At 44.5% G+C, this 17,857-nt stretch overlaps 1 protein-coding gene across 6 annotated transcripts in view; it reads left to right on the plus strand.

Moving 5' to 3' along the window:
• CSGALNACT1 (chondroitin sulfate N-acetylgalactosaminyltransferase 1) overlaps positions 1-17,857 on the plus strand; it is a 337,323-nt gene that overhangs the window by 299,479 nt on the left and 19,987 nt on the right. For 5 of the 6 annotated variants that reach the window (XM_052661378.1, XM_052661379.1, XM_052661380.1 and 2 more), the window contains one exon: positions 10,703-10,804. The exons of the other annotated variant lie outside the window; for it this stretch is intronic. In XM_052661378.1, coding sequence (XP_052517338.1) covers positions 10,703-10,804 — 102 coding nt within the window. The remainder of the gene's footprint in view (positions 1-10,702; positions 10,805-17,857) is intronic. 6 annotated transcript variants of the gene reach the window in all.

Consider the following 17,857-nt stretch of genomic DNA (forward strand, 5'->3'; position numbering starts at 1 on the left):
CCCAGCCCTGTCCCCCACCCAGCCTCTCCCCCTACCTCTCCCTGGGTGGGCAATTCTCTGATCAGACTCCGATGCCTTCCCCCGGAAGTTTCTGGTATACGTTTGAGAAATGGTAGTCTATATCATTCACCTTATTTCCATAAAGGTCTCTCTGGGGCCTAATAGAGGCTGTTTTTAACCTCATTTGAGCCACAGATTATGTAGAAACGTGTTCAAGAGAAGAAAACCATCAGTTGGCAGTGGTCTCATTTGCTGTCCCAAAATGGGCCCCAGGAGTGTGTGTCCCCATGGCATGGTCGAGGGTCACTATTGACTCTCACGCCTCAGCGCCTCAAATCGTGGCATCCAGGAGTTGTGAGCCCTTCAGCGTGGGGTGCGGGAGGGGATAGGACCCACCAAGCCAAAGAAGGTTGCTTTCTGAAGCCCGATTCTAATGGGCCCTCGTCCCTGTCTGTTCCCCATGTCTCCCTGGTGTCCTCGCCGACCACAGGGAGACACTGGAGCCTGGCCGGCTGTTTCATGCTTTTTCATTCGCACGGGACATGGTTAAAGCCTCGGTAGGTTTTCTTCTCACCCCCGGTGTTCCTGTAGAGCAGACTGGCTGAGACAAGAACTGTGATGTGATTCCCTTGCATTCGCACCTTCTCGGCCGGGAGAGCCCTTGCCCCAGTCCTCTCCACCTGCGGGGCGTCCACTCGCCTGTCTAGGCTCGGCCTGGATGCCGCCTTGACCTCGGTACCTGTCCCCATCGCCCATCAGAAAGCAGCCACATCCCCGCCACCCTCCTTTGCCTCATTAGACCTCTTCCTGCCGTTTTCTGACCTGCTGTGACTCCCCCTCTCAGCTGCCCATTCCTTGCTGTCAAGTCCCTGACATGGGCAGGGTGACCAGTTGTCCCATTTTGCTCTGAGGCATTTACTGGGTGGTGGGTTTTCAAAGCTAAACTCTGGAGAATCCCAGGAAACCTGGATGGTCCCTCCACAGAGCCACACATGGTTATTCTTCTACAGTCTTACTCCAGTGAGAATTATGCATCGCACAGCAATGGGACTCAGTGTTTGTCCACTCGTCTTTCAGAGGATGCAGTCCAGAGAGACCTGCTTTGAAAGATACGAAAGTTTGTAAAATTATCAGACAGACGATGCTGGTGTTCCTCCCTGGGAGGCAGCGTGTGTTGGCCGCTGTGTAGATAGTTTTAATCATGCAGTCTCCAATCAGACGGAGACCTTCTCAAGGGCAGAAACTGCTTACTCGATTTTTAAGACTTCTTGTTTGCTGAATGAAGGCAGGAAGGAGTAAATGAATGAATGGAGTGGGGCCTGGAGGTGGCCCTCAGAATAAATTCTGCTTTGCCTTTTCAGGAAGCCGGAGCTGGATGAGAAGTAAAGGTCCAGTGTGTCTCTGTTTTATTCCTTGAAAACAGGAAGTCCTTTGATGGATTTTAAAATGCCAACAAAGATGTTGCTAGAAAAAACAAGGATGCTTTTTATTCAGGCTCAGTGGGTGACCCTCTCCTGATCCATCCTGGGATGGATTTTTCCCCCGAGTGAGCATACTTTAAAGCACAGTTTTTCAGGCGCCTGATGCTGTGTGTGCTTTTATTCTGCCCTAGCCAAGGGAGTCCCAGGATTCTCTGGCAGGTTTGCAGAAGGAGTCTTTTATGTACAGAGAAGTTTGTCCCCCGTGGGTGATAGCTCAGTCTGCAGGGCCGGGGCTGGAAAGCTCTCAGTTTTGAAGGAGGAACAGCACCCCAGCCCCATTCCTGGTCGCTTGTCCACTTCTCAGAGCCCCACATTCAGTCTGGTTTCAGAGTCAGATCTTCTCTTCCTTCTTCTGAGACGAGAGAGAATTTGCAGAGCCAAGGCTCTGAGCAGGTGAAGCCTGTGCCTCTTGCCCGGGTCAGTAGACTCTTCCCCGGTACTTCTTCCCTCTGGAATTCTCTCCTCCTCCTCCTCCTCTCTGCACCGCAATGCTGCACATCCCTCAGGGTGCCAGCCATTCCTGCCCACAGGACGATCATCCTTTCGGAATTCCGTGTACTTTTTCATCAGTGCCACGAGCTTCCTGATGATTTCATTTGAGCTCATCTATTTCTTAAGAAAGTTTGTGAGGGCAGGATCCATGTCTTCTCTGATCTTTCCAGCAACCCCAGGTAGGCAGCCCCTCCTCCTTGATGTCATGATAAAAATCACTGGATAAATTGGCCTCTGCAGTTAGAGCTCAGAGACTCTGAAACTCTGATGTGGGTGATTCTCTAGTGGTTCAGGGAAGTTGCAACACAAAAATAAAGGAATGAAGCGGAAGAACAAGCAAGGTATCAGCATTTCCCAAAATATCATCCTGCCAGTAGAATTGTATAAAGAAGACTAAGAGCTGAAGAATAGATGCTTTTGAACTGTGGTGTTGGAGAAGACTCTTGAGAGTCCCTTGGATAGCAAGGAAATTCAACCAGTCAGTCCTAAAGGAAATCAGTCCTGAATATTCATTTGAAGGACTGATGCTGAAGCTGAAACTCCAATACTTCGGCCACCTAATGGGAAGAAATGGCTCATTGGAAAAGACCCTGATGCTGGGAAAGGTTGAAGGTGGGAGGAGAAGGGGGCAACAGAAAATGAGATGGTTGGATGGCATCACTGACTTGATGGACATGAGTTTCAGCAAACACCTCGAGATAGTGATGGACAGGGAAGCCTGGTGTTGCTGCAGTTCATGGGGTAGCAAAAGAGTTGGACACGACTTAGCAGCTTAAACAGCAGCAAAGTAGAAACGTACCTTTAAGTTGCTTTCAGAAATCTGCTGAAATGATGCAGAGACACTTACACATACCATCAGCCACAGAGTGGGCAGTGGGGAGCAGGAAGGGAATCCACCCACCCAGGGAGAGTGCTGTCCAGCAGCAGCACTTCTGGTTTGTCACCTCCCTCACTGCCATGACGCTGGGTGTCCCCAGGGTTTCTGGAGCCCCCCAAAGAATAAATGTCTCTTAACCTTTGCTTGTTCAGTCTCTAAGACTATTTTGTGTTGCACACACAAGAAAAGGCAAGGACGAGGAGTCCAGTCTCGCCCTTGCTGGACTTCAGTGTTCTCATCTGTGCAATGGGCTCTGTCTTCCGTCCTTCATAGACTTCTTGTGACAGAGAAAGGGACAGCCCCAGCGCTGTTCTGGACATTGTATCCCTGCCCCAAGAGGCCAGACCCGAGGCAGGTTGAGCCTGCAGCCTCTTGCATCTTGCATTTTCTTTTTTTTTTTAATTAAAAAAAATTGCCATACATTGACATGAATCCACCACGGGTGTACATTCGTTCCCAAACAAGAACCCCCCTCCCACCTCCCTCCCCATAACATCTCTCTGGATCATCACCGTGCACCAGCCCCAAGCATGCTGTATCCTGCATCGGACATAGACTGGCAATTCGATTCTTGCATGATAGTATACATGTTACAATGCCATTCTCCCAAATCATCCCACCCTCTCCCTCTCCCTCTGAGTCCAAAAGTCCGTTATACACATCTGTGTCTTTTTTGCTGTCTTGCATACAGGGTCGTCATTGCCATCTTTCTAAATTCCATATATATGTGTTAGTATACTGTATTGGTGTTTTTCTTTCTGGCTTACTTCACTCTGTATAATTGGCTCCAGTTTCATCCATCTCATCAGAACTGATTCAAATGTATTCTTTTTAACGGCTGAGTAATACTCCATTGTGTATATGTACCACAGCTTTCTTATCCATTCATCTGCTGATGGACATCTAGGTTGTTGCCATGTCCTGGCTATTATAAACAGTGCTGCGATGAACATTGGGGTACATATGTCTCTTTCAATTCTGGTTTCCTCGGTGTGTATGCCCAGCAGTGGGATTGCTGGGTCATAAGGTAGTTCTATTTGCAGTTTTTTAAGGAATCTCCACACTGTTCTCCAAAGTGGCTGTACTAGTTTGCATTCCCACCAACAGTGTAGGAGGGTTCCCTTTTCTCCACACCCTCTCCAGCATTTATTGCTTGCAGATTTTTGGATCGCAGACATTCTGACTGGTGTGAGGTGGTACCTCATTGTGGTTTTGATTTGCATTTCTCTAATAATGAGTGATGTTGAGCATCTTTTCATGTGTTTGTTAGCCATCCGTATGTCTTCTTTGGAGAAATGTCTATTTAGTTCTTTGGCCCATTATTTGATTGGGTCGTTTATTTTTCTGGAATTGAGCTGCATAAGTTGCTTGTATATTTTTGAGATTAGTTGTTTGTCAGTTGCTTCATTTGCTATTATTTTCTCCCATTCTGAAGGCTGTCTTTTCACCTCGCTTATAGTTTCCTTTGTTGTGCAGAAGCTTTTAATTTGAATTAGATCCCATTTGTTTATTTTTGCTTTTATTTCCAGTATTCTGGGAGGTGGATCATAGAGGATCCTGCTGTGATTTATGTCGGAGAGTGTTTTGCCTATATTCTCCTCTAGGAGTTTTATAGTTTCTGGTCTTACGTTTAGATCTTTAATCCACTTTGAGTTTATTTTTGTGTGCGGTGTTAGAAAGTGATCTAGTTTCATTCTTTAACAGTGGTTGACCAGTTTTCCCAGCACCACTTGTTAAAGAGATTGTCTTTACTCCATTGTATATTCTTGCCTCCTTTGTCAAAGATAAGGTGTCCATAGGTGTGTGGGTTTATCTCTGGGCTTTCTATTTTGTTCCATTGATCTATATTTCTGTCTTTGTGCCAGGACCATACTGTCTTGATGACTGTGGCTTTGTAGTAGAGCCTGAAGTCAGGCAAGTTGATTCCTCCAGTTCCATTCTTCTTTCTCAAGATTGCTTTGGCTATTCGAGGTTTTTTGTATTTCCATACAAATCTTGAAATTATTTGTTCTAGTTCTGTGAAAAATACCGCTGGTAGCTTGATAGGGATTGCATTGAATTTGTAAATTGCTTTGGGTAGTATACTCATTTTCACTATATTGATTCTTCTGATCCATGAACATGGTATATTTCTCCATCTATTAGTGTCCTCTTTGATTTCTTTCATCAGTGTTTTATAGTTTTCTATATATAGGTCTTGAGTTTCTTTAGGTAGATATATTTCTAAGTATTTTATTCTTTTCATTGCAATGGTGAATGGAATTGTTTCCTTAATTTCTTTTTCTACTTTCTCATTATTAGTGTATAGGAATGCAGGGGATTTCTGTGTGTTGACTTTATATCCTGCAACTTTACTGTATTCATTGATTAGCTCTAGTAATTTTCTGGTGGAGTCTTTAGGGTTTTCTATGTAGAGGATCATGTCATCTGCAAACAGTGAAGGTTTTACTTCTTCTTTTCCAATTTGGATTCCTTTTATTTCTTTTTCTGTTCTGATTGCTGTGGCCAAAACTTCCAGAACTATGTTGAATAGTAGCGATGAAAGTGGGCACCCTTGTCTTGTTCCTGACTTTAGGGGAAATGCTTTCAGTTTTTCACCATTGAGGATAACGTTTGCTGTGGGTTTGTCATATATAGCTTTTATTATGTTGAGGTATGTTCCTTCTATTCCTGCTTTCTGGAGAGTTTTTATCATAAATGGATGTTGAATTTTGTCAAAGGCCTTCTCTGCATCTATTGAGATAATCATATGGCTTTTATTTTTCAATTTGTTAATGTGGTGAATTACCTTGATTGATTTGTGGATATTGAAGAATCCTTGCATCCCTGGGATAAAGCCCACTTGGTCATGGTGTATGATCTTTTTAATGTGTTGTTGGATTCTGATTGCTAGAATTTTGTTGAGAATTTTTGCATCTATGTTCATCAGTGATACTGGCCTGTAGTTTTCTTTTTTTGTAGTATCTTTGTCAGGTTTTGGTATTAGGGTGATGGTGGCCTCATAGAATGAGTTTGGAAGTTTACCTTCCTCTGCAATTTTCTGGAAGAGTTTGAGTAGGATAGGTGTTAGCTCTTCTCGAAATTTTTGGTAGAATTCAGCTGTGAAGCCGTCTGGACCTGGGCTTTTGTTTGCTGGAAGATTTCTGATTACAGTTTCAATTTCCGTGCTTGTGATGGGTCTGTTAAGATTTTCTATTTCTTCCTGGTTCAGTTTTGGAAAATTGTACTTTTCTAAGAATTTGTCCATTTCTTCCACGTTGTCCATTTTCTTGGCATATAACTGCTGATAGTAGTCTCTTATGATCCTTTGTATTTCTGTGTTGTCTGTTGTAATCTCTCCATTTTCATTTCTAATTTTATTGATTTGATTTTTCTCTCTTTGCTTCTTGATGAGTCTGGCTAGTGGTTTGTCAATTTTATTTATCCTTTCAAAGAACCAGCTTTTGGCTTTGTTGATTTTTGCTATGATCTCTTTTGTTTCTTTTGCATTTATTTCTGCCCTAATTTTTAAGATTTCTTTCCTTCTACTAACTCCTGTTCTCCAATTCTTCCTTTTCTAGTTGCTTTAGGTGTAGAGTTAAGTTATTTATTTGACTTTTTTCTTGTTTCTTGAGGTATGCCTGTATTGCTATGAACTTTCCTCTTAGCACTGCTTTTATAGTGTCCCACAGGTTTTCGGTTGTTGTGTTTTCATTTTCATTAGTTTCTATGCATATTTTGATTTCTTTTTTGATTTCTTCTGTGATTTTTTTGGTTATTCAGAAGTGTGTTGTTCAACCTCCATATGTTGGAATTTTTAATAGTTTTTCTCCTATAATTGAGATCTAATCTTAATGCATTATGGTCAGAAAAGATGCTTGGAATGATTTCGATTTTTTTTAATTTATCACGTTTAGATTTATGGCCCAGGATGTGATCTATCCTGGAGAATGTTCCATGAGCACTTGAGAAAAAGGTGAAATTCATTGTTTTGGGGTGAAATGTCCTATAAATATCAATTAGGTCTAACTGGTCTAATGTATCATTTAAAGTTTGCATTTCTTTGTTGATTTTCTGTTTAGTTGATCTGTCCATAGGTGTGAGTGGGGTATTAAAGTCTCCCACTATTATTGTGTTATTGTTGATTTCCCCTTTCATGCTTGTTAGCATTTGTCTTACATATTGCGGTGCTCCTATATTGGGTGCATATATATTTATAATTGTTATATCTTCTTCTTGGATTGATCCTTTGATCATTATGTAGTGGCCTTCTTTGTCTCTTTTCACAGCCTTTGTTTTAAAGTCTATTTTATCGGATATGAGTATTGCCACTCCTGCTTTCTTTTGGTCTCTATTTGCGTGGTATATCTTTTTCCAGCCCTTCACTTTCAGTCTGTATGTGTCCCTTGTTTTGAGGTGGGTCTCTTGTAAGCAGCATATAGAGGGGTCTTGTTTTTGTATCCATTTGGCCAGTCTTTGCCTTTTGGTTGGGGCATTCAACCCATTTACGTTTAAGGTAATTATTGATAAATATGATCCTGTTACCATTTGCTTTATTGTTTTGGGTTCGGGTTTATACACCCTTTTTGTGTTTCCTGTCTAGAGAATATCCTTTAGAATTTGTTGGAGAGCTGGTTTGGTGGTGCTGAATTCTCTCAGCTTTTGCTTGTCTGTAAAGCTTTTGATTTCTCCTTCATATTTGAATGAGATCCTTGCTGGGTACAGTAATCTGGGCTGTAGGTTATTTTCTTTCATCACTTTAAGTATGTCTTGCCATTCCCTCCTGGCATGAAGAGTTTCTATTGAAAGATCAGCTGTTACCCTTATGGGAATCCCCTTGTGTGTTATTTGTTGTTTTTCCCTTGCTGCTTTTAATATTTGTTCTTTGTGTTTGATCTTTGTTAATTTGATTAATATGTGTCTTATGGTGTTTCGCCTTGGGTTTATCCTATTTGGAACTCTCTGTGTTTCTTGGACTTGGGTGATTATTTCCTTCCCCATTTTAGGGAAGTTTTCAACTATTATCTCCTCAAGGATTTTCTCATGGTCTTTCTTTTTGTCTTCTTCTTCTGGGACTCCTATAATTCGAATGTTGGGGTGTTTCATATTGTCCTGGAGGTCTCTGAGATTGTCCTCATTTCTTTTAATTCGTTTTTCTTGTTTCCTCTCTGATTCATTTATTTCTACCCTTCTATCTTCTATTTCACTAATCCTATCTTCTGCCTCTGTTATTCTGCTATTTGTTGCCTCCAGAGTGTTTCTGATCTCATTTATTGTGTTATTCATTATATATTGACTCTTTTTTATTTCTTCTAGGTCCTTGTTAAACCTTTCCTGCATCTTCTCAATCCTTGTCTCTAGGCTATTTATCTGTGATTCCATTTTGATTTCAAGATTTTGGATCATTTTCACTATCAATATTCGGAATTCTTTCTCAGGTAGATTCCCTACTTCTTCCTCTTTTGTTTGGTTTGGTGGGCAACTCTCCTGTTCCTTTACCTGCTGAGTATTCCTCTGTCTCTTCATCTTGATTATATTGCTGTGTTTGGGGTGGCCTTTCTATATTCTGGTAATTTGTGGAGTTCTCTTTATTGTAGAGCTTCCTCACTGTGGGTGGGGTTCTATCAGTGGCTTGTCTAGGTTTCCTGGTTAGGGAGGCTTGTGTTGGAGTTCTGGTGGGTGGAGCTGGGTTTCTTCTCTTTGGAGTGCAGTGGAGTGACCAGTAATGGGTTATGAGACGTCAAAGGTTTTGGAGTAACTTTGAGCTGCCTGTATATTGAACCTCAGGGGTGTGTTCCTGTGTTGCTGGAGAATTTACGTGGTATGTCTTGTTCTGGAACTTGTTGGTCCTTGAGTGGAGCTTGGTTTCAGTGTAGGTATGGGGGCATTTGATGAGCTCCTATTGCTTAATGTTCCCTGAATTCAGGAGTTCTCTGATGTTTTCAGGCTTTGGACTTAAGCCTCCTGCTTCTGGTTTTCAGTTTTATTTTTACCGTAGCCTCTAGACTTCTCCATCTATACAGCACCGATGATAAAACATCTAGGTTAAAGATGAAAAGTTTCTCCACATTGAGGGACACTCAGAGAGGTTCACTGAGTTACAAGGAGAAGAGAAGAGGGAGGGGGTAGTTAGAGGTGACTGGAATGAGATGCGGTGAGATCAAAAGAGGAGAGAGCAAGCTAGCCAGTAGTCACTTCCTTATGTGCGCTCCATAGTCTGGACCACTCAGAGGTATTTACGGAGTTATAGAGGGAAGAGGAGAGGGAGGAAGTAGACAGAGGTGGCCAGGAGGATAAGAGAGAGGAATGAGAAGGAGAGAGACAAATCCTGCCAATAACCAGTTCCTTAGGTGTTCTCCACTGTCTGGAACACACAGAGATTCAGAGTTGGATAGAGAAGAGATGGGGGAGAAAAGAGACAGAGGCCACCTGGTGGAGAAAAAGGAGAGTCCCAAGGAGGAGAGAGTGGTCAAGCCAGTAATCTCGCTCTCAGGTAAAATTGGGTAGTGAAGTTTGGGTTTTTAAATGTACAAAATTGACAACAAAAACCAAAGAGCAAAGATTAAAAATCTAGAGTAGAGGTTGGATTTTCAAAAATACAATATTAAAGAAAAGAAGCAGAAGGAAAAAGGAAAAAAGAAAAAAAAAAGAAAAGAAAAAAAAGCCACAAGAATTATTAAAAAAAAAAAAACAACACACCAATAACCACCCAAAGACTATATATGGTGTTTGCCTTAAAAAAAAAAAAGTCTTTTTTTTTTTGAATAGTAATAAGAGGTTATAGAAATAAAAATTAGAGGAGAAATAGAAGACTTAACTATTAAAAAAAAAGTTAGAAAAAAAAAAGGAATGATTTTAAAAATAGTAAAAATATATTTTGCCCTTCTCTGATGTTGTGGGCAGTGTGGGGTCACTTCCAAGGCGGTTCCCTCTGTTTAACTTCTGTTTGCTGGTCTTTTAGGCTCACTAGTTCAGTCGCGCTGTGGGGAGGGGGGATGCTGCAAGCAAATAGCGCTGTCGTGTGCACACAGTGTCTCAGCCCCGCTGGACCTGTCCCTTCTCGTGGCGTACAAACCGCTGCGGCTCTACGATGCTCAGCCAGGAACCGTCTGAGGTCGGCCCTGGGCTGCGTGCACTTCCCCGGTCTAAGCCGCTCAGGTTCGGCGCTCAGGTAGCCCTCAGAGGCTCAGATTCGGTTGGGACTGCGTTTTGTGCCCTTCCCGGGTCCGAGTAGCTCAGGAGTTTGGCGAGCGCGATCGCTGCGACTTGTCGCCTTTTCTGCCTCTGCTGCTCAGTTTTCTGGGTGGACCGCTGGCGCCCCCCGTGAGGCAGATGGTGACTGTCCAGCACCCCCAGAAGTCTTAGCAAAGAAGCCTGTTTGCAGTTTGGTAAGTAAAGCCTCTCTGGGTCTGCATCCAGCCCTTACGGCTCTGGCTGCCTGTCCCCGGCGGGGGATGGTCTGCAGCCGGCTTTTTCCGTTCCGTCCTTTGTTCTGTGCTCGGTCCTGGCGGTGTCTTATGTTCGAGCTTTTCGCGTGGTAGCTATCCCACAGTCTGGTTTGCTAGCCCAAGTTAGATCGTTCTGGTTGCACGTGGGGCGTTCCTGCCCGATTCTTACAAAGCACTGCAGCCCGCGCCTCTGCATCTTGCATTTTCATTGACCAGATCTACATGTTTAAATTCCGTGGTTTTCTTGGTAAGAGAAATAGGAATACGGACGCTGGGACGAGCCAGCCAGAGTGTCCTGTCCCCTGCTCTGCTTTGCTGGCGGCTCATTCCTGAGGGACCCTTTTGCACTTTACAGAACAGGTATTTGTTTGGGCTTCGCCTGTCGTTGTGGACCCAGGACCAGACTTCCGTGTTTTGTTTTCCAGGGAGATGTCCATCCAACAGGACGGGAGGGTTCACCTCACTGTCGTTTACTTTGGAAAAGAAGAAATGGATGAGGTCAAAGGAATACTTGAGAACACTTCCAGGTGAGTCCGAGGTGGAGCTGTGGTCGGGAGTCCGGCACCTGAGCCTGGGAGGAGGTACCTGAGCTCGTCCAGGCTGTTTTATGTCCTTACCGCTCCCGGCGGCCCGACCCGGGAGAGTGACGGGCTGGCCTTGTGTGTGTTAGGGGATTGAGGGGTTGCTTCTGCGCCCTCCTTCCTGGGGACTGCCCGCCTCGCACGCATCCTCGTAGTGGGGCAGCGACTCAGACAGGCGGGCAACAACAGCCCAGAGTGGCCTGGGTGGGGGACAGGGCTTCTCTGACCCACCGTGTGAACGGCAGGTGTGGGGACTGCACTCGGCAGGGAGGGAGTTGGGGAGCACGGCCATGTGGGGCGCTGCTTCTCAGCCCCGCTCTTCAGGGCTCCATCTCATCCACTTCGCAGATGGGCTCACCCTCCGACTCTCTCCTTCTGCACTTTGAGATCAGAGAGGGGTGGGCAGTGATGACTGGGGGCGGGCCCTAGAGTCTCAGAAGCTGTTGGACCAGCACCTTTGGACGGAGGCTTGTGGGTTTCTACCTCATTCATCAGTTATGTGGGGAATAAGTGTACTAAAAAAACAACAGAGAGGGGTTTTTTCCCCTACCCAAATAAGCGAACAAACATGTATTTAATGAGTACACATCAGTGACATTTCCTGCTTGTGAGGAGGCTGGTGGTACTGTCTGCTCACTCGTCCTGGTTTGCAGCTGCAGGTGAATGACCAGGTGGGTGGTTTCTATGTACGTACGTCTTGGAGGGTGGTCAGAGGTGCTGGGGGTGGAAGTCATCTGAGTAGGTTCACTGGTTTGAGTATAAACACATCCCTCCATTTTCAATCTCTGGTCAAAGCATAAGATGCTGAGACTAAGTGCGCTCTTTGTGTTTATTTTCAGGCTTTGTTACTAAGTTTGTATTACCGAGCACAAGATCAGAATGGTAGTAATTACTCAGACCTCTGAAGCAGTGCACTGGTCAGATTCTGTCCACACTGACTTTTGTAAATGAAGTTTTATTGGCTCGAAGCCTGCTCACCTCTTTCTGTATCGTTTATGGCAGTTTTCATACTCAACTGCAGAGCTGAGTAGTTATGACAGAGACAGCGTAACTCACAAAGCTAAACTTTTTACTGTCTGGTCCTTTATAGAAAAATTTGCCAACCTCTGTTCTAAAGCAATAAGGAGTTAAAAGAGTTTAAAACTAGTACCAGTTTAAAGCCATGGCGCCTGCCGAAGGGAGATCAAAGGGAATACAATAATTGAATATCCTAAATGTAAATGAATTAGAAATCTCTCGACTCCAGCGCATTGCAGTATCCTTTTCATCTCTACTTGGGAGTGAGGAGCAGGAGTTATTGGAATTCATGTCCTCTGCTGGTGGATAGGTTTTAACATCTCTGCAGGTAGACACGGGAGGTGTGAATCTTTTTCACGCCTTCCAGATGATTCTGACATGCAGCCAGGATTGAGAACGATTGTCTAGGAAAGTGGAGGTCCCTCCAGGGGCTGCCTGAGCTACCTCCTTTAAGGGTATTTTAAGTAGAGGTCCAGGTGACTCTAAAGCACAGTCAGGCTGGGTCTGGCATCTTCTAAGGACATCAGAAGGCGATCAGACATTTGCTGATAGATACCTCAGGCCGACTTTAGACGAGTCTGATGGACAAATGGGAGGCCACTGAGGCCGTGTTACAGGAAATGCTCTGTCCAGTGGCCGGAGTGCCTGGGACTCTATCAAGGCAGTTTCTTCCATATTACATTACCTGGCGGGCTGAATTCACACTCAGAGGGTTGTGTGGTCATCCAAGAATGAACAGAATCTGAACAAGGACAGTACAGTCACTCTCGGGGTAGGGATGGTTTGGGAAACTCCCAGAGACGAAGCTAGCCCTGAAGGGGACTTCGTGCTGGAGCCTGAGCCAGTCTTTGAAGCAAGGCTGCAGAAACTTGCTGCCTCCCCGCTCTGATCACCGGTGGCACTGCGGCGTTGATGTCACGGAGGCCGTGGGGCGTGTTCTGCCCCCTCCTGAGTGTTGCTTTAGGAATGCCCTGCCCTCTGCCGCCAGCCTGAGCTGGTTCCCCACGGCTGCTGCCTGCAACCCCATGGAGCAGATGGAGTTCCTCGTCCCCCGCTGTACCCGCTCGGGTACCCAGTCTGGTCCCCAGGCCTGCTCTTACCTCTCGCGTCGTTTTGACGGCTCAGTGCCCCGCAGCCGCACGGGGGCGCAGTTCACCCTTCATCCTCACGCGCCGTGTTCCCTTAGGTCTGGGTTCCCTCCACCCTCGTTCCTGCTTCCTCTGACGCTCCGTCTGGCCATCCGCACCCAGATCCCCACTCTGGAGCTCCCCCTCCCCTGTCCTGCCCTCTCAGCTCTGACCACCCTCTCCCTCAACATCTCTCATACACGCTTCCTGGCATGTGTTTCCACTGTCCTGGCTAGTCTATCTGCTGCTAGCGTGGGACCGCGTCGCGTGCTGCTGTGACTCCAGCCCTCAGCACAGGGCCTTACTCAGTTTTAAAATGGTCAGTGTTTGTCCTTTGGGAGAAGGACAATGCCCAGTGTGTAGTAAATTTGTACACAGTAATCTATGTAAAACACATAGAAGAAGCTTTACTTAACTCCTATTTTCATCATTCTCTTAATATGCTAAAACTTTAATTAAAATGCATCTCATCTTTGAATAATATTAAACTGTTATTATTAAATATTAAATTAGTAAGTAATGTTAGATCATTATTATTAATAATTATTAAACCATTGTTATTAACATGAATGATACCATTTAATGTTTGCACCAACCCTATAAGATAGAAGCTGTTATTAACCCCCCCCCCCTTTTTTTTTTCCTGCATGGCATGTGGGATCTTAGTTCCCCTACCGGGGATCAAACCCGTGCCTGCTGCAGTGGAAGCATGCACTCAGTCACTGGAACTCCCTGACCCCATTTCTTAGGTGAAGAAGTGGAGGTTTAGAGAGGTTGGTACTCAGCCTGCCGCTCCTGATCCGGGGGACGGTCAGACCTGAACTTCATCTGTAACTTTCAGATCCCTAGTCTTAACATCCCAGCAGATTCTCACTCCAAAAAGCCATAGCTGTTCATTGAAAATAGTAAGATTTGAAACCAGTTTCAATGAAATTTATTTTACTTGGCTATCAGCATTGTGACAAAACTATTCTAAATCTAGCTAATACATACGTATTTTAAGAATGTCTTGAAAAAGTCTAGCTCAGTGACTGGCGTGCAGTGTCTATGCTTACTCCGTCGAGCTTTCTATTTCCATGGACAGCTGCATAGCAATGTTTTCCAAACTGCAGTTTGTGATTCATTAGAGGGCTGTGAAATTGATTTGATTTGAGTGGATTGTGTGCAGTGTTTTAAAAAAAAAACAAGATAGAATAGGATAGAAGATTATCAAAATGTATCATAAGTAGTAAAAATTATTGTTTCATGAAACTTAAACTTCAGAGAGTGTGTGTGTAGAGGGGTTGCTATGTCATGATGTAGAATATATCCTTTTGTAAAGATAAGCGTTGTGGGCAAAATATTTAGAAGCCACTGACATAGAGATCCCATTAGTTTGAGAGAGGATCCAGGCCTAAGATCTCAATAACCATTTTCTAGTCTCCCCTTGGGTTTCCTTGGTGGCTCAGTGGTAAAGAATCCACCTGCCAATGCAGGAGATGTAGGTTCAATTCCTGGGTTGAGAAAATCTCCTCGAGAAGGAAATTTCAATCCACTCCAGTATTCTTGCCTGGGAAATTCCATGGACAGAGGAGCCTGCAGGCTACAGTCTATGGGGTCACAAAAGAGTCAGGCAGAACTTAGTGACTAAAAAGCAACAATAAAACAACAACAAATTAGTTCTCAGTAGATGATTTTTATTCCACAGAGTTTTTCGTACTTGTTGTTGTTCAGTTGCCACGTCGTGTCTGACTCTTTGTGACCCCATGGACTGCAGCAGCCCAGGCTTTCCTGTCCTTCAGTATCTCCCAGAGTTTTCTCAAGTTCATGTCCATTGAATTGGTGATGCCATCCAACCATCTCATCCTTTGTTGCCCTCTTCTCCTTCTGCCTTCTATCTTTCCCCGCATCAGGGTCTTTTCAAATGAGTCAGACGTTCGTATCAGGTGGCCAAAGTATTGGAGCTACAGCTTCAGCTTCAGTCCTTCCAAAGAGTATCCAGGGTTGATTTCCTTTAAGATTGACTGGTTGATCTCCTTGCAGTCCAGGGGACTCTTAAGAGTCTTCTCCAACACCATAGTTCAAAAGCATCAATTCTTTGGTGCCCTGCTTTCTTTACTGTCCAGCCCTCACATCTGTACATAACTACTGGAAAGACCATAGCCTTGACTATACGGACCTTTGTTGGCAAAGTGATGTCTTTGCTTTTTAGCACTACGCCTCAGCTAGTCTCAAATTACAGCCTAGCTCAGTGGTTCTCAAATATAAATGTACTTTAAATAACGTGGAGTGCTTTTAAAAATGCAGATTCCTGAGCTCTAGCCCCAGAAATTCTGAGTTGTTAGGTCTGAGATGAAGCCTCAGAATCAAGACTGAGTTCAGCTTGTGATGTTGATGTGAGTGGTCCATGGCCCGTATGGGGAGTTCTAGCCTAGGGGACCCACTCCCACTCCACTGTTCTTGCCTGGAGAATCCCATGGATGGAGGAGCCTGGAGGGCTACATTCCATGGGGTTGCAAAGAGTTGGACATGACTGAGCAACTAACTCACACATACGTAGCCTGGGGACATTTGTTTGGAGCTGTATGTTAGAAAATTTTTAAAAACCGTACTGGTAGATGGATTTGCATGAGTTTTAATTTACTGAGTGGCGTCTTTGTCCAATCGTGAGGACAAGAAGGCAGTTTTCAGAAGGATAGTCTGAGATGGAAGCACTGGAGCCGAGACCCTGCCTGCAGCCGTGTGCCCGAGAGGGTTTCGTGTGTGCTGTCAGGAGCCAGTCTTTGTTGCCGTGGTGTTGTCTGCATTTCATGCCTCTTTGAAGGGATTTGTTTGATGTGTATCTTCAGGAGCAATTTATTAGAATATCCCTAAAGAAAACTGGGGAGAAAGTTGTCTGAAATTTGAGCGTAATTGTTACCTTAATATTCTTCATAAACAAGGAGTTTCATTTTATCTATTTACTTTTTAGTATTTATTTGGCTGTGTCAGATCTTGCCGCACATGGGCTCTTCATTGCGGCGTGCAGGCTTCTGTCTAGTTTGGAGGTGGGGGCTTAGCTGCCCTGTGGCATGTGTGGGATCTTAGTTCTCTGACCAGGGATCAAGTCCCGTGTCCCCTGTGTTGGAAGGCAGATTCTTGATCGCTGGACCACCAGGGAAGTCCCAGCAAAGACTTTTTTAGATAAGAGTCTCATCTGCTAAAATGAAGAACGCTACAAGGTAAATGCCTTTCTAGAAGATAAAGAGTTCTGGACACTGGGAAGTGCCTCACAAATGAAGGGAGCTTCTCAGGCCTGTGGCCATCTCACCCAGCATCTACCAGAGAAGGGACTAAGTGCGACTCTGCTTGGTGACCACTTCTTTGCACAGATGTGACTGTTTAGGCGTTCCAAGTTGTTCTTTGGGGGATTCGAGCATGGCATCTAGATTGTAGTATCGTGATAGTGTTAAATTTCTTGAGTGTAAGTACATCACTATTTTGTTATAAAGGAAAGTATCTTGGTCCTTATTTTTGAAAGTGAAGTTGGCATGATGCCCGTAACCTCAAATGGTTCAGAGGAAGGAAGAAAATACAGCCAAATTTTAACACATGATGAATCTGGGTGGATGGCATATAGGTACTTTAGTATGCTTACAACCTTCCTAATGGTTTAAATTTTTCCAAGTAAAAATTAGAGAAATATGCTATGAAAATAATTAAATGAAATTCAGTTCATACAATGGAATATAATGCAACAGTTTTTTTTTAAAGGCTGTATCAGTGAAATGGTGGAATAAAGACCTTGCAGAATTCTCCTCTATAAAAGTAATGAGAAAATTCGTAAAAATCGTCAGAATCAATTTTATAAAACTATGGAAATTAAAGCTTGAAACAGACTAGAAAGCGCTTCTCTAAATCACTGAATCTCGGTGTGAACAGGGAGCTTTGGGAACTTTAACTTGCCCCTTTTCCACCCCTCCCCCCGCCTTCAGCTCGTCAATAACCTTGACGGCCAGCAGCCCATAGGAGTCGCAGCTTGGCAGCCACTGGGAGCCAGTATATGGCTGGAGCTCCTTGAGAGCATTATTCTCAGAGAATTGTCATTAGTTGACCTGCCTGGGGATTTCCTTGGGAGATCCTCCTCACAAGCTTGTCTTCATTTGACCCGACTCAGAGCCCTCACAGTGGAACCTTTTATGCAGAGATGTTTGTCAGAAAACAGTTATAGGAAGTCTTTAACACTGCAGCTTCCTGAAGTGGTAGAGAAGAGCGGGGGTAAAAAGCAGACTAACCAAAAAGCTCAGGAGGTGAGTCTGAGCAGTGCGACCTCCAAAGGGGCTGGGAAAGCTCCAGCACCTTCCTGGGGATCCAGAGGCTGTGCTCATACCTAGGAAACACCTGAGCAGGCCCTTACTTTGACCCCTGACTGACCTTGAGATTCTTCAGGAAGTAATGGCTCGGGTAAGTTGTCCCCTGCTTGGCTGTTGTGTGTTGATGGCATGCCCCGCCATGTTCATAAAGTCCCCACCATTCGCAGAGTCCCCTGGCAAAGACTGGGAGACTTGTTGGTTTCAGGCATTTAAGGAAACCCTTGACTAATCACTAGCTTACCACTAAGGGGTCACACACAAGAGTACAGTCTACAAAACTAGTTCAGGAAAGTCACTAAACAAACAACAACAGCAAATGGCAATGATGCCTGCAGAGGGTGGAGAGTCTCATTTCCAGGGCTGCCATATTACATTATTGAAATGTTTCGCTTTACACACAAAAAATTATGAGGCATGCAGAGAAATAAGAAAGTACGGCTCATGTGCAGGGAACGAAATCTGTCATTAGAAATTGTTCCTGAGGAAGCCCAGGTGTCATCCTTAATAGCCAAAGACACGAAGTC

This window comes from Budorcas taxicolor, chromosome 24, assembly GCF_023091745.1.
Source record: "Budorcas taxicolor isolate Tak-1 chromosome 24, Takin1.1, whole genome shotgun sequence".
In the NCBI taxonomy this organism is placed as follows: domain Eukaryota; kingdom Metazoa; phylum Chordata; class Mammalia; order Artiodactyla; family Bovidae; genus Budorcas; species Budorcas taxicolor.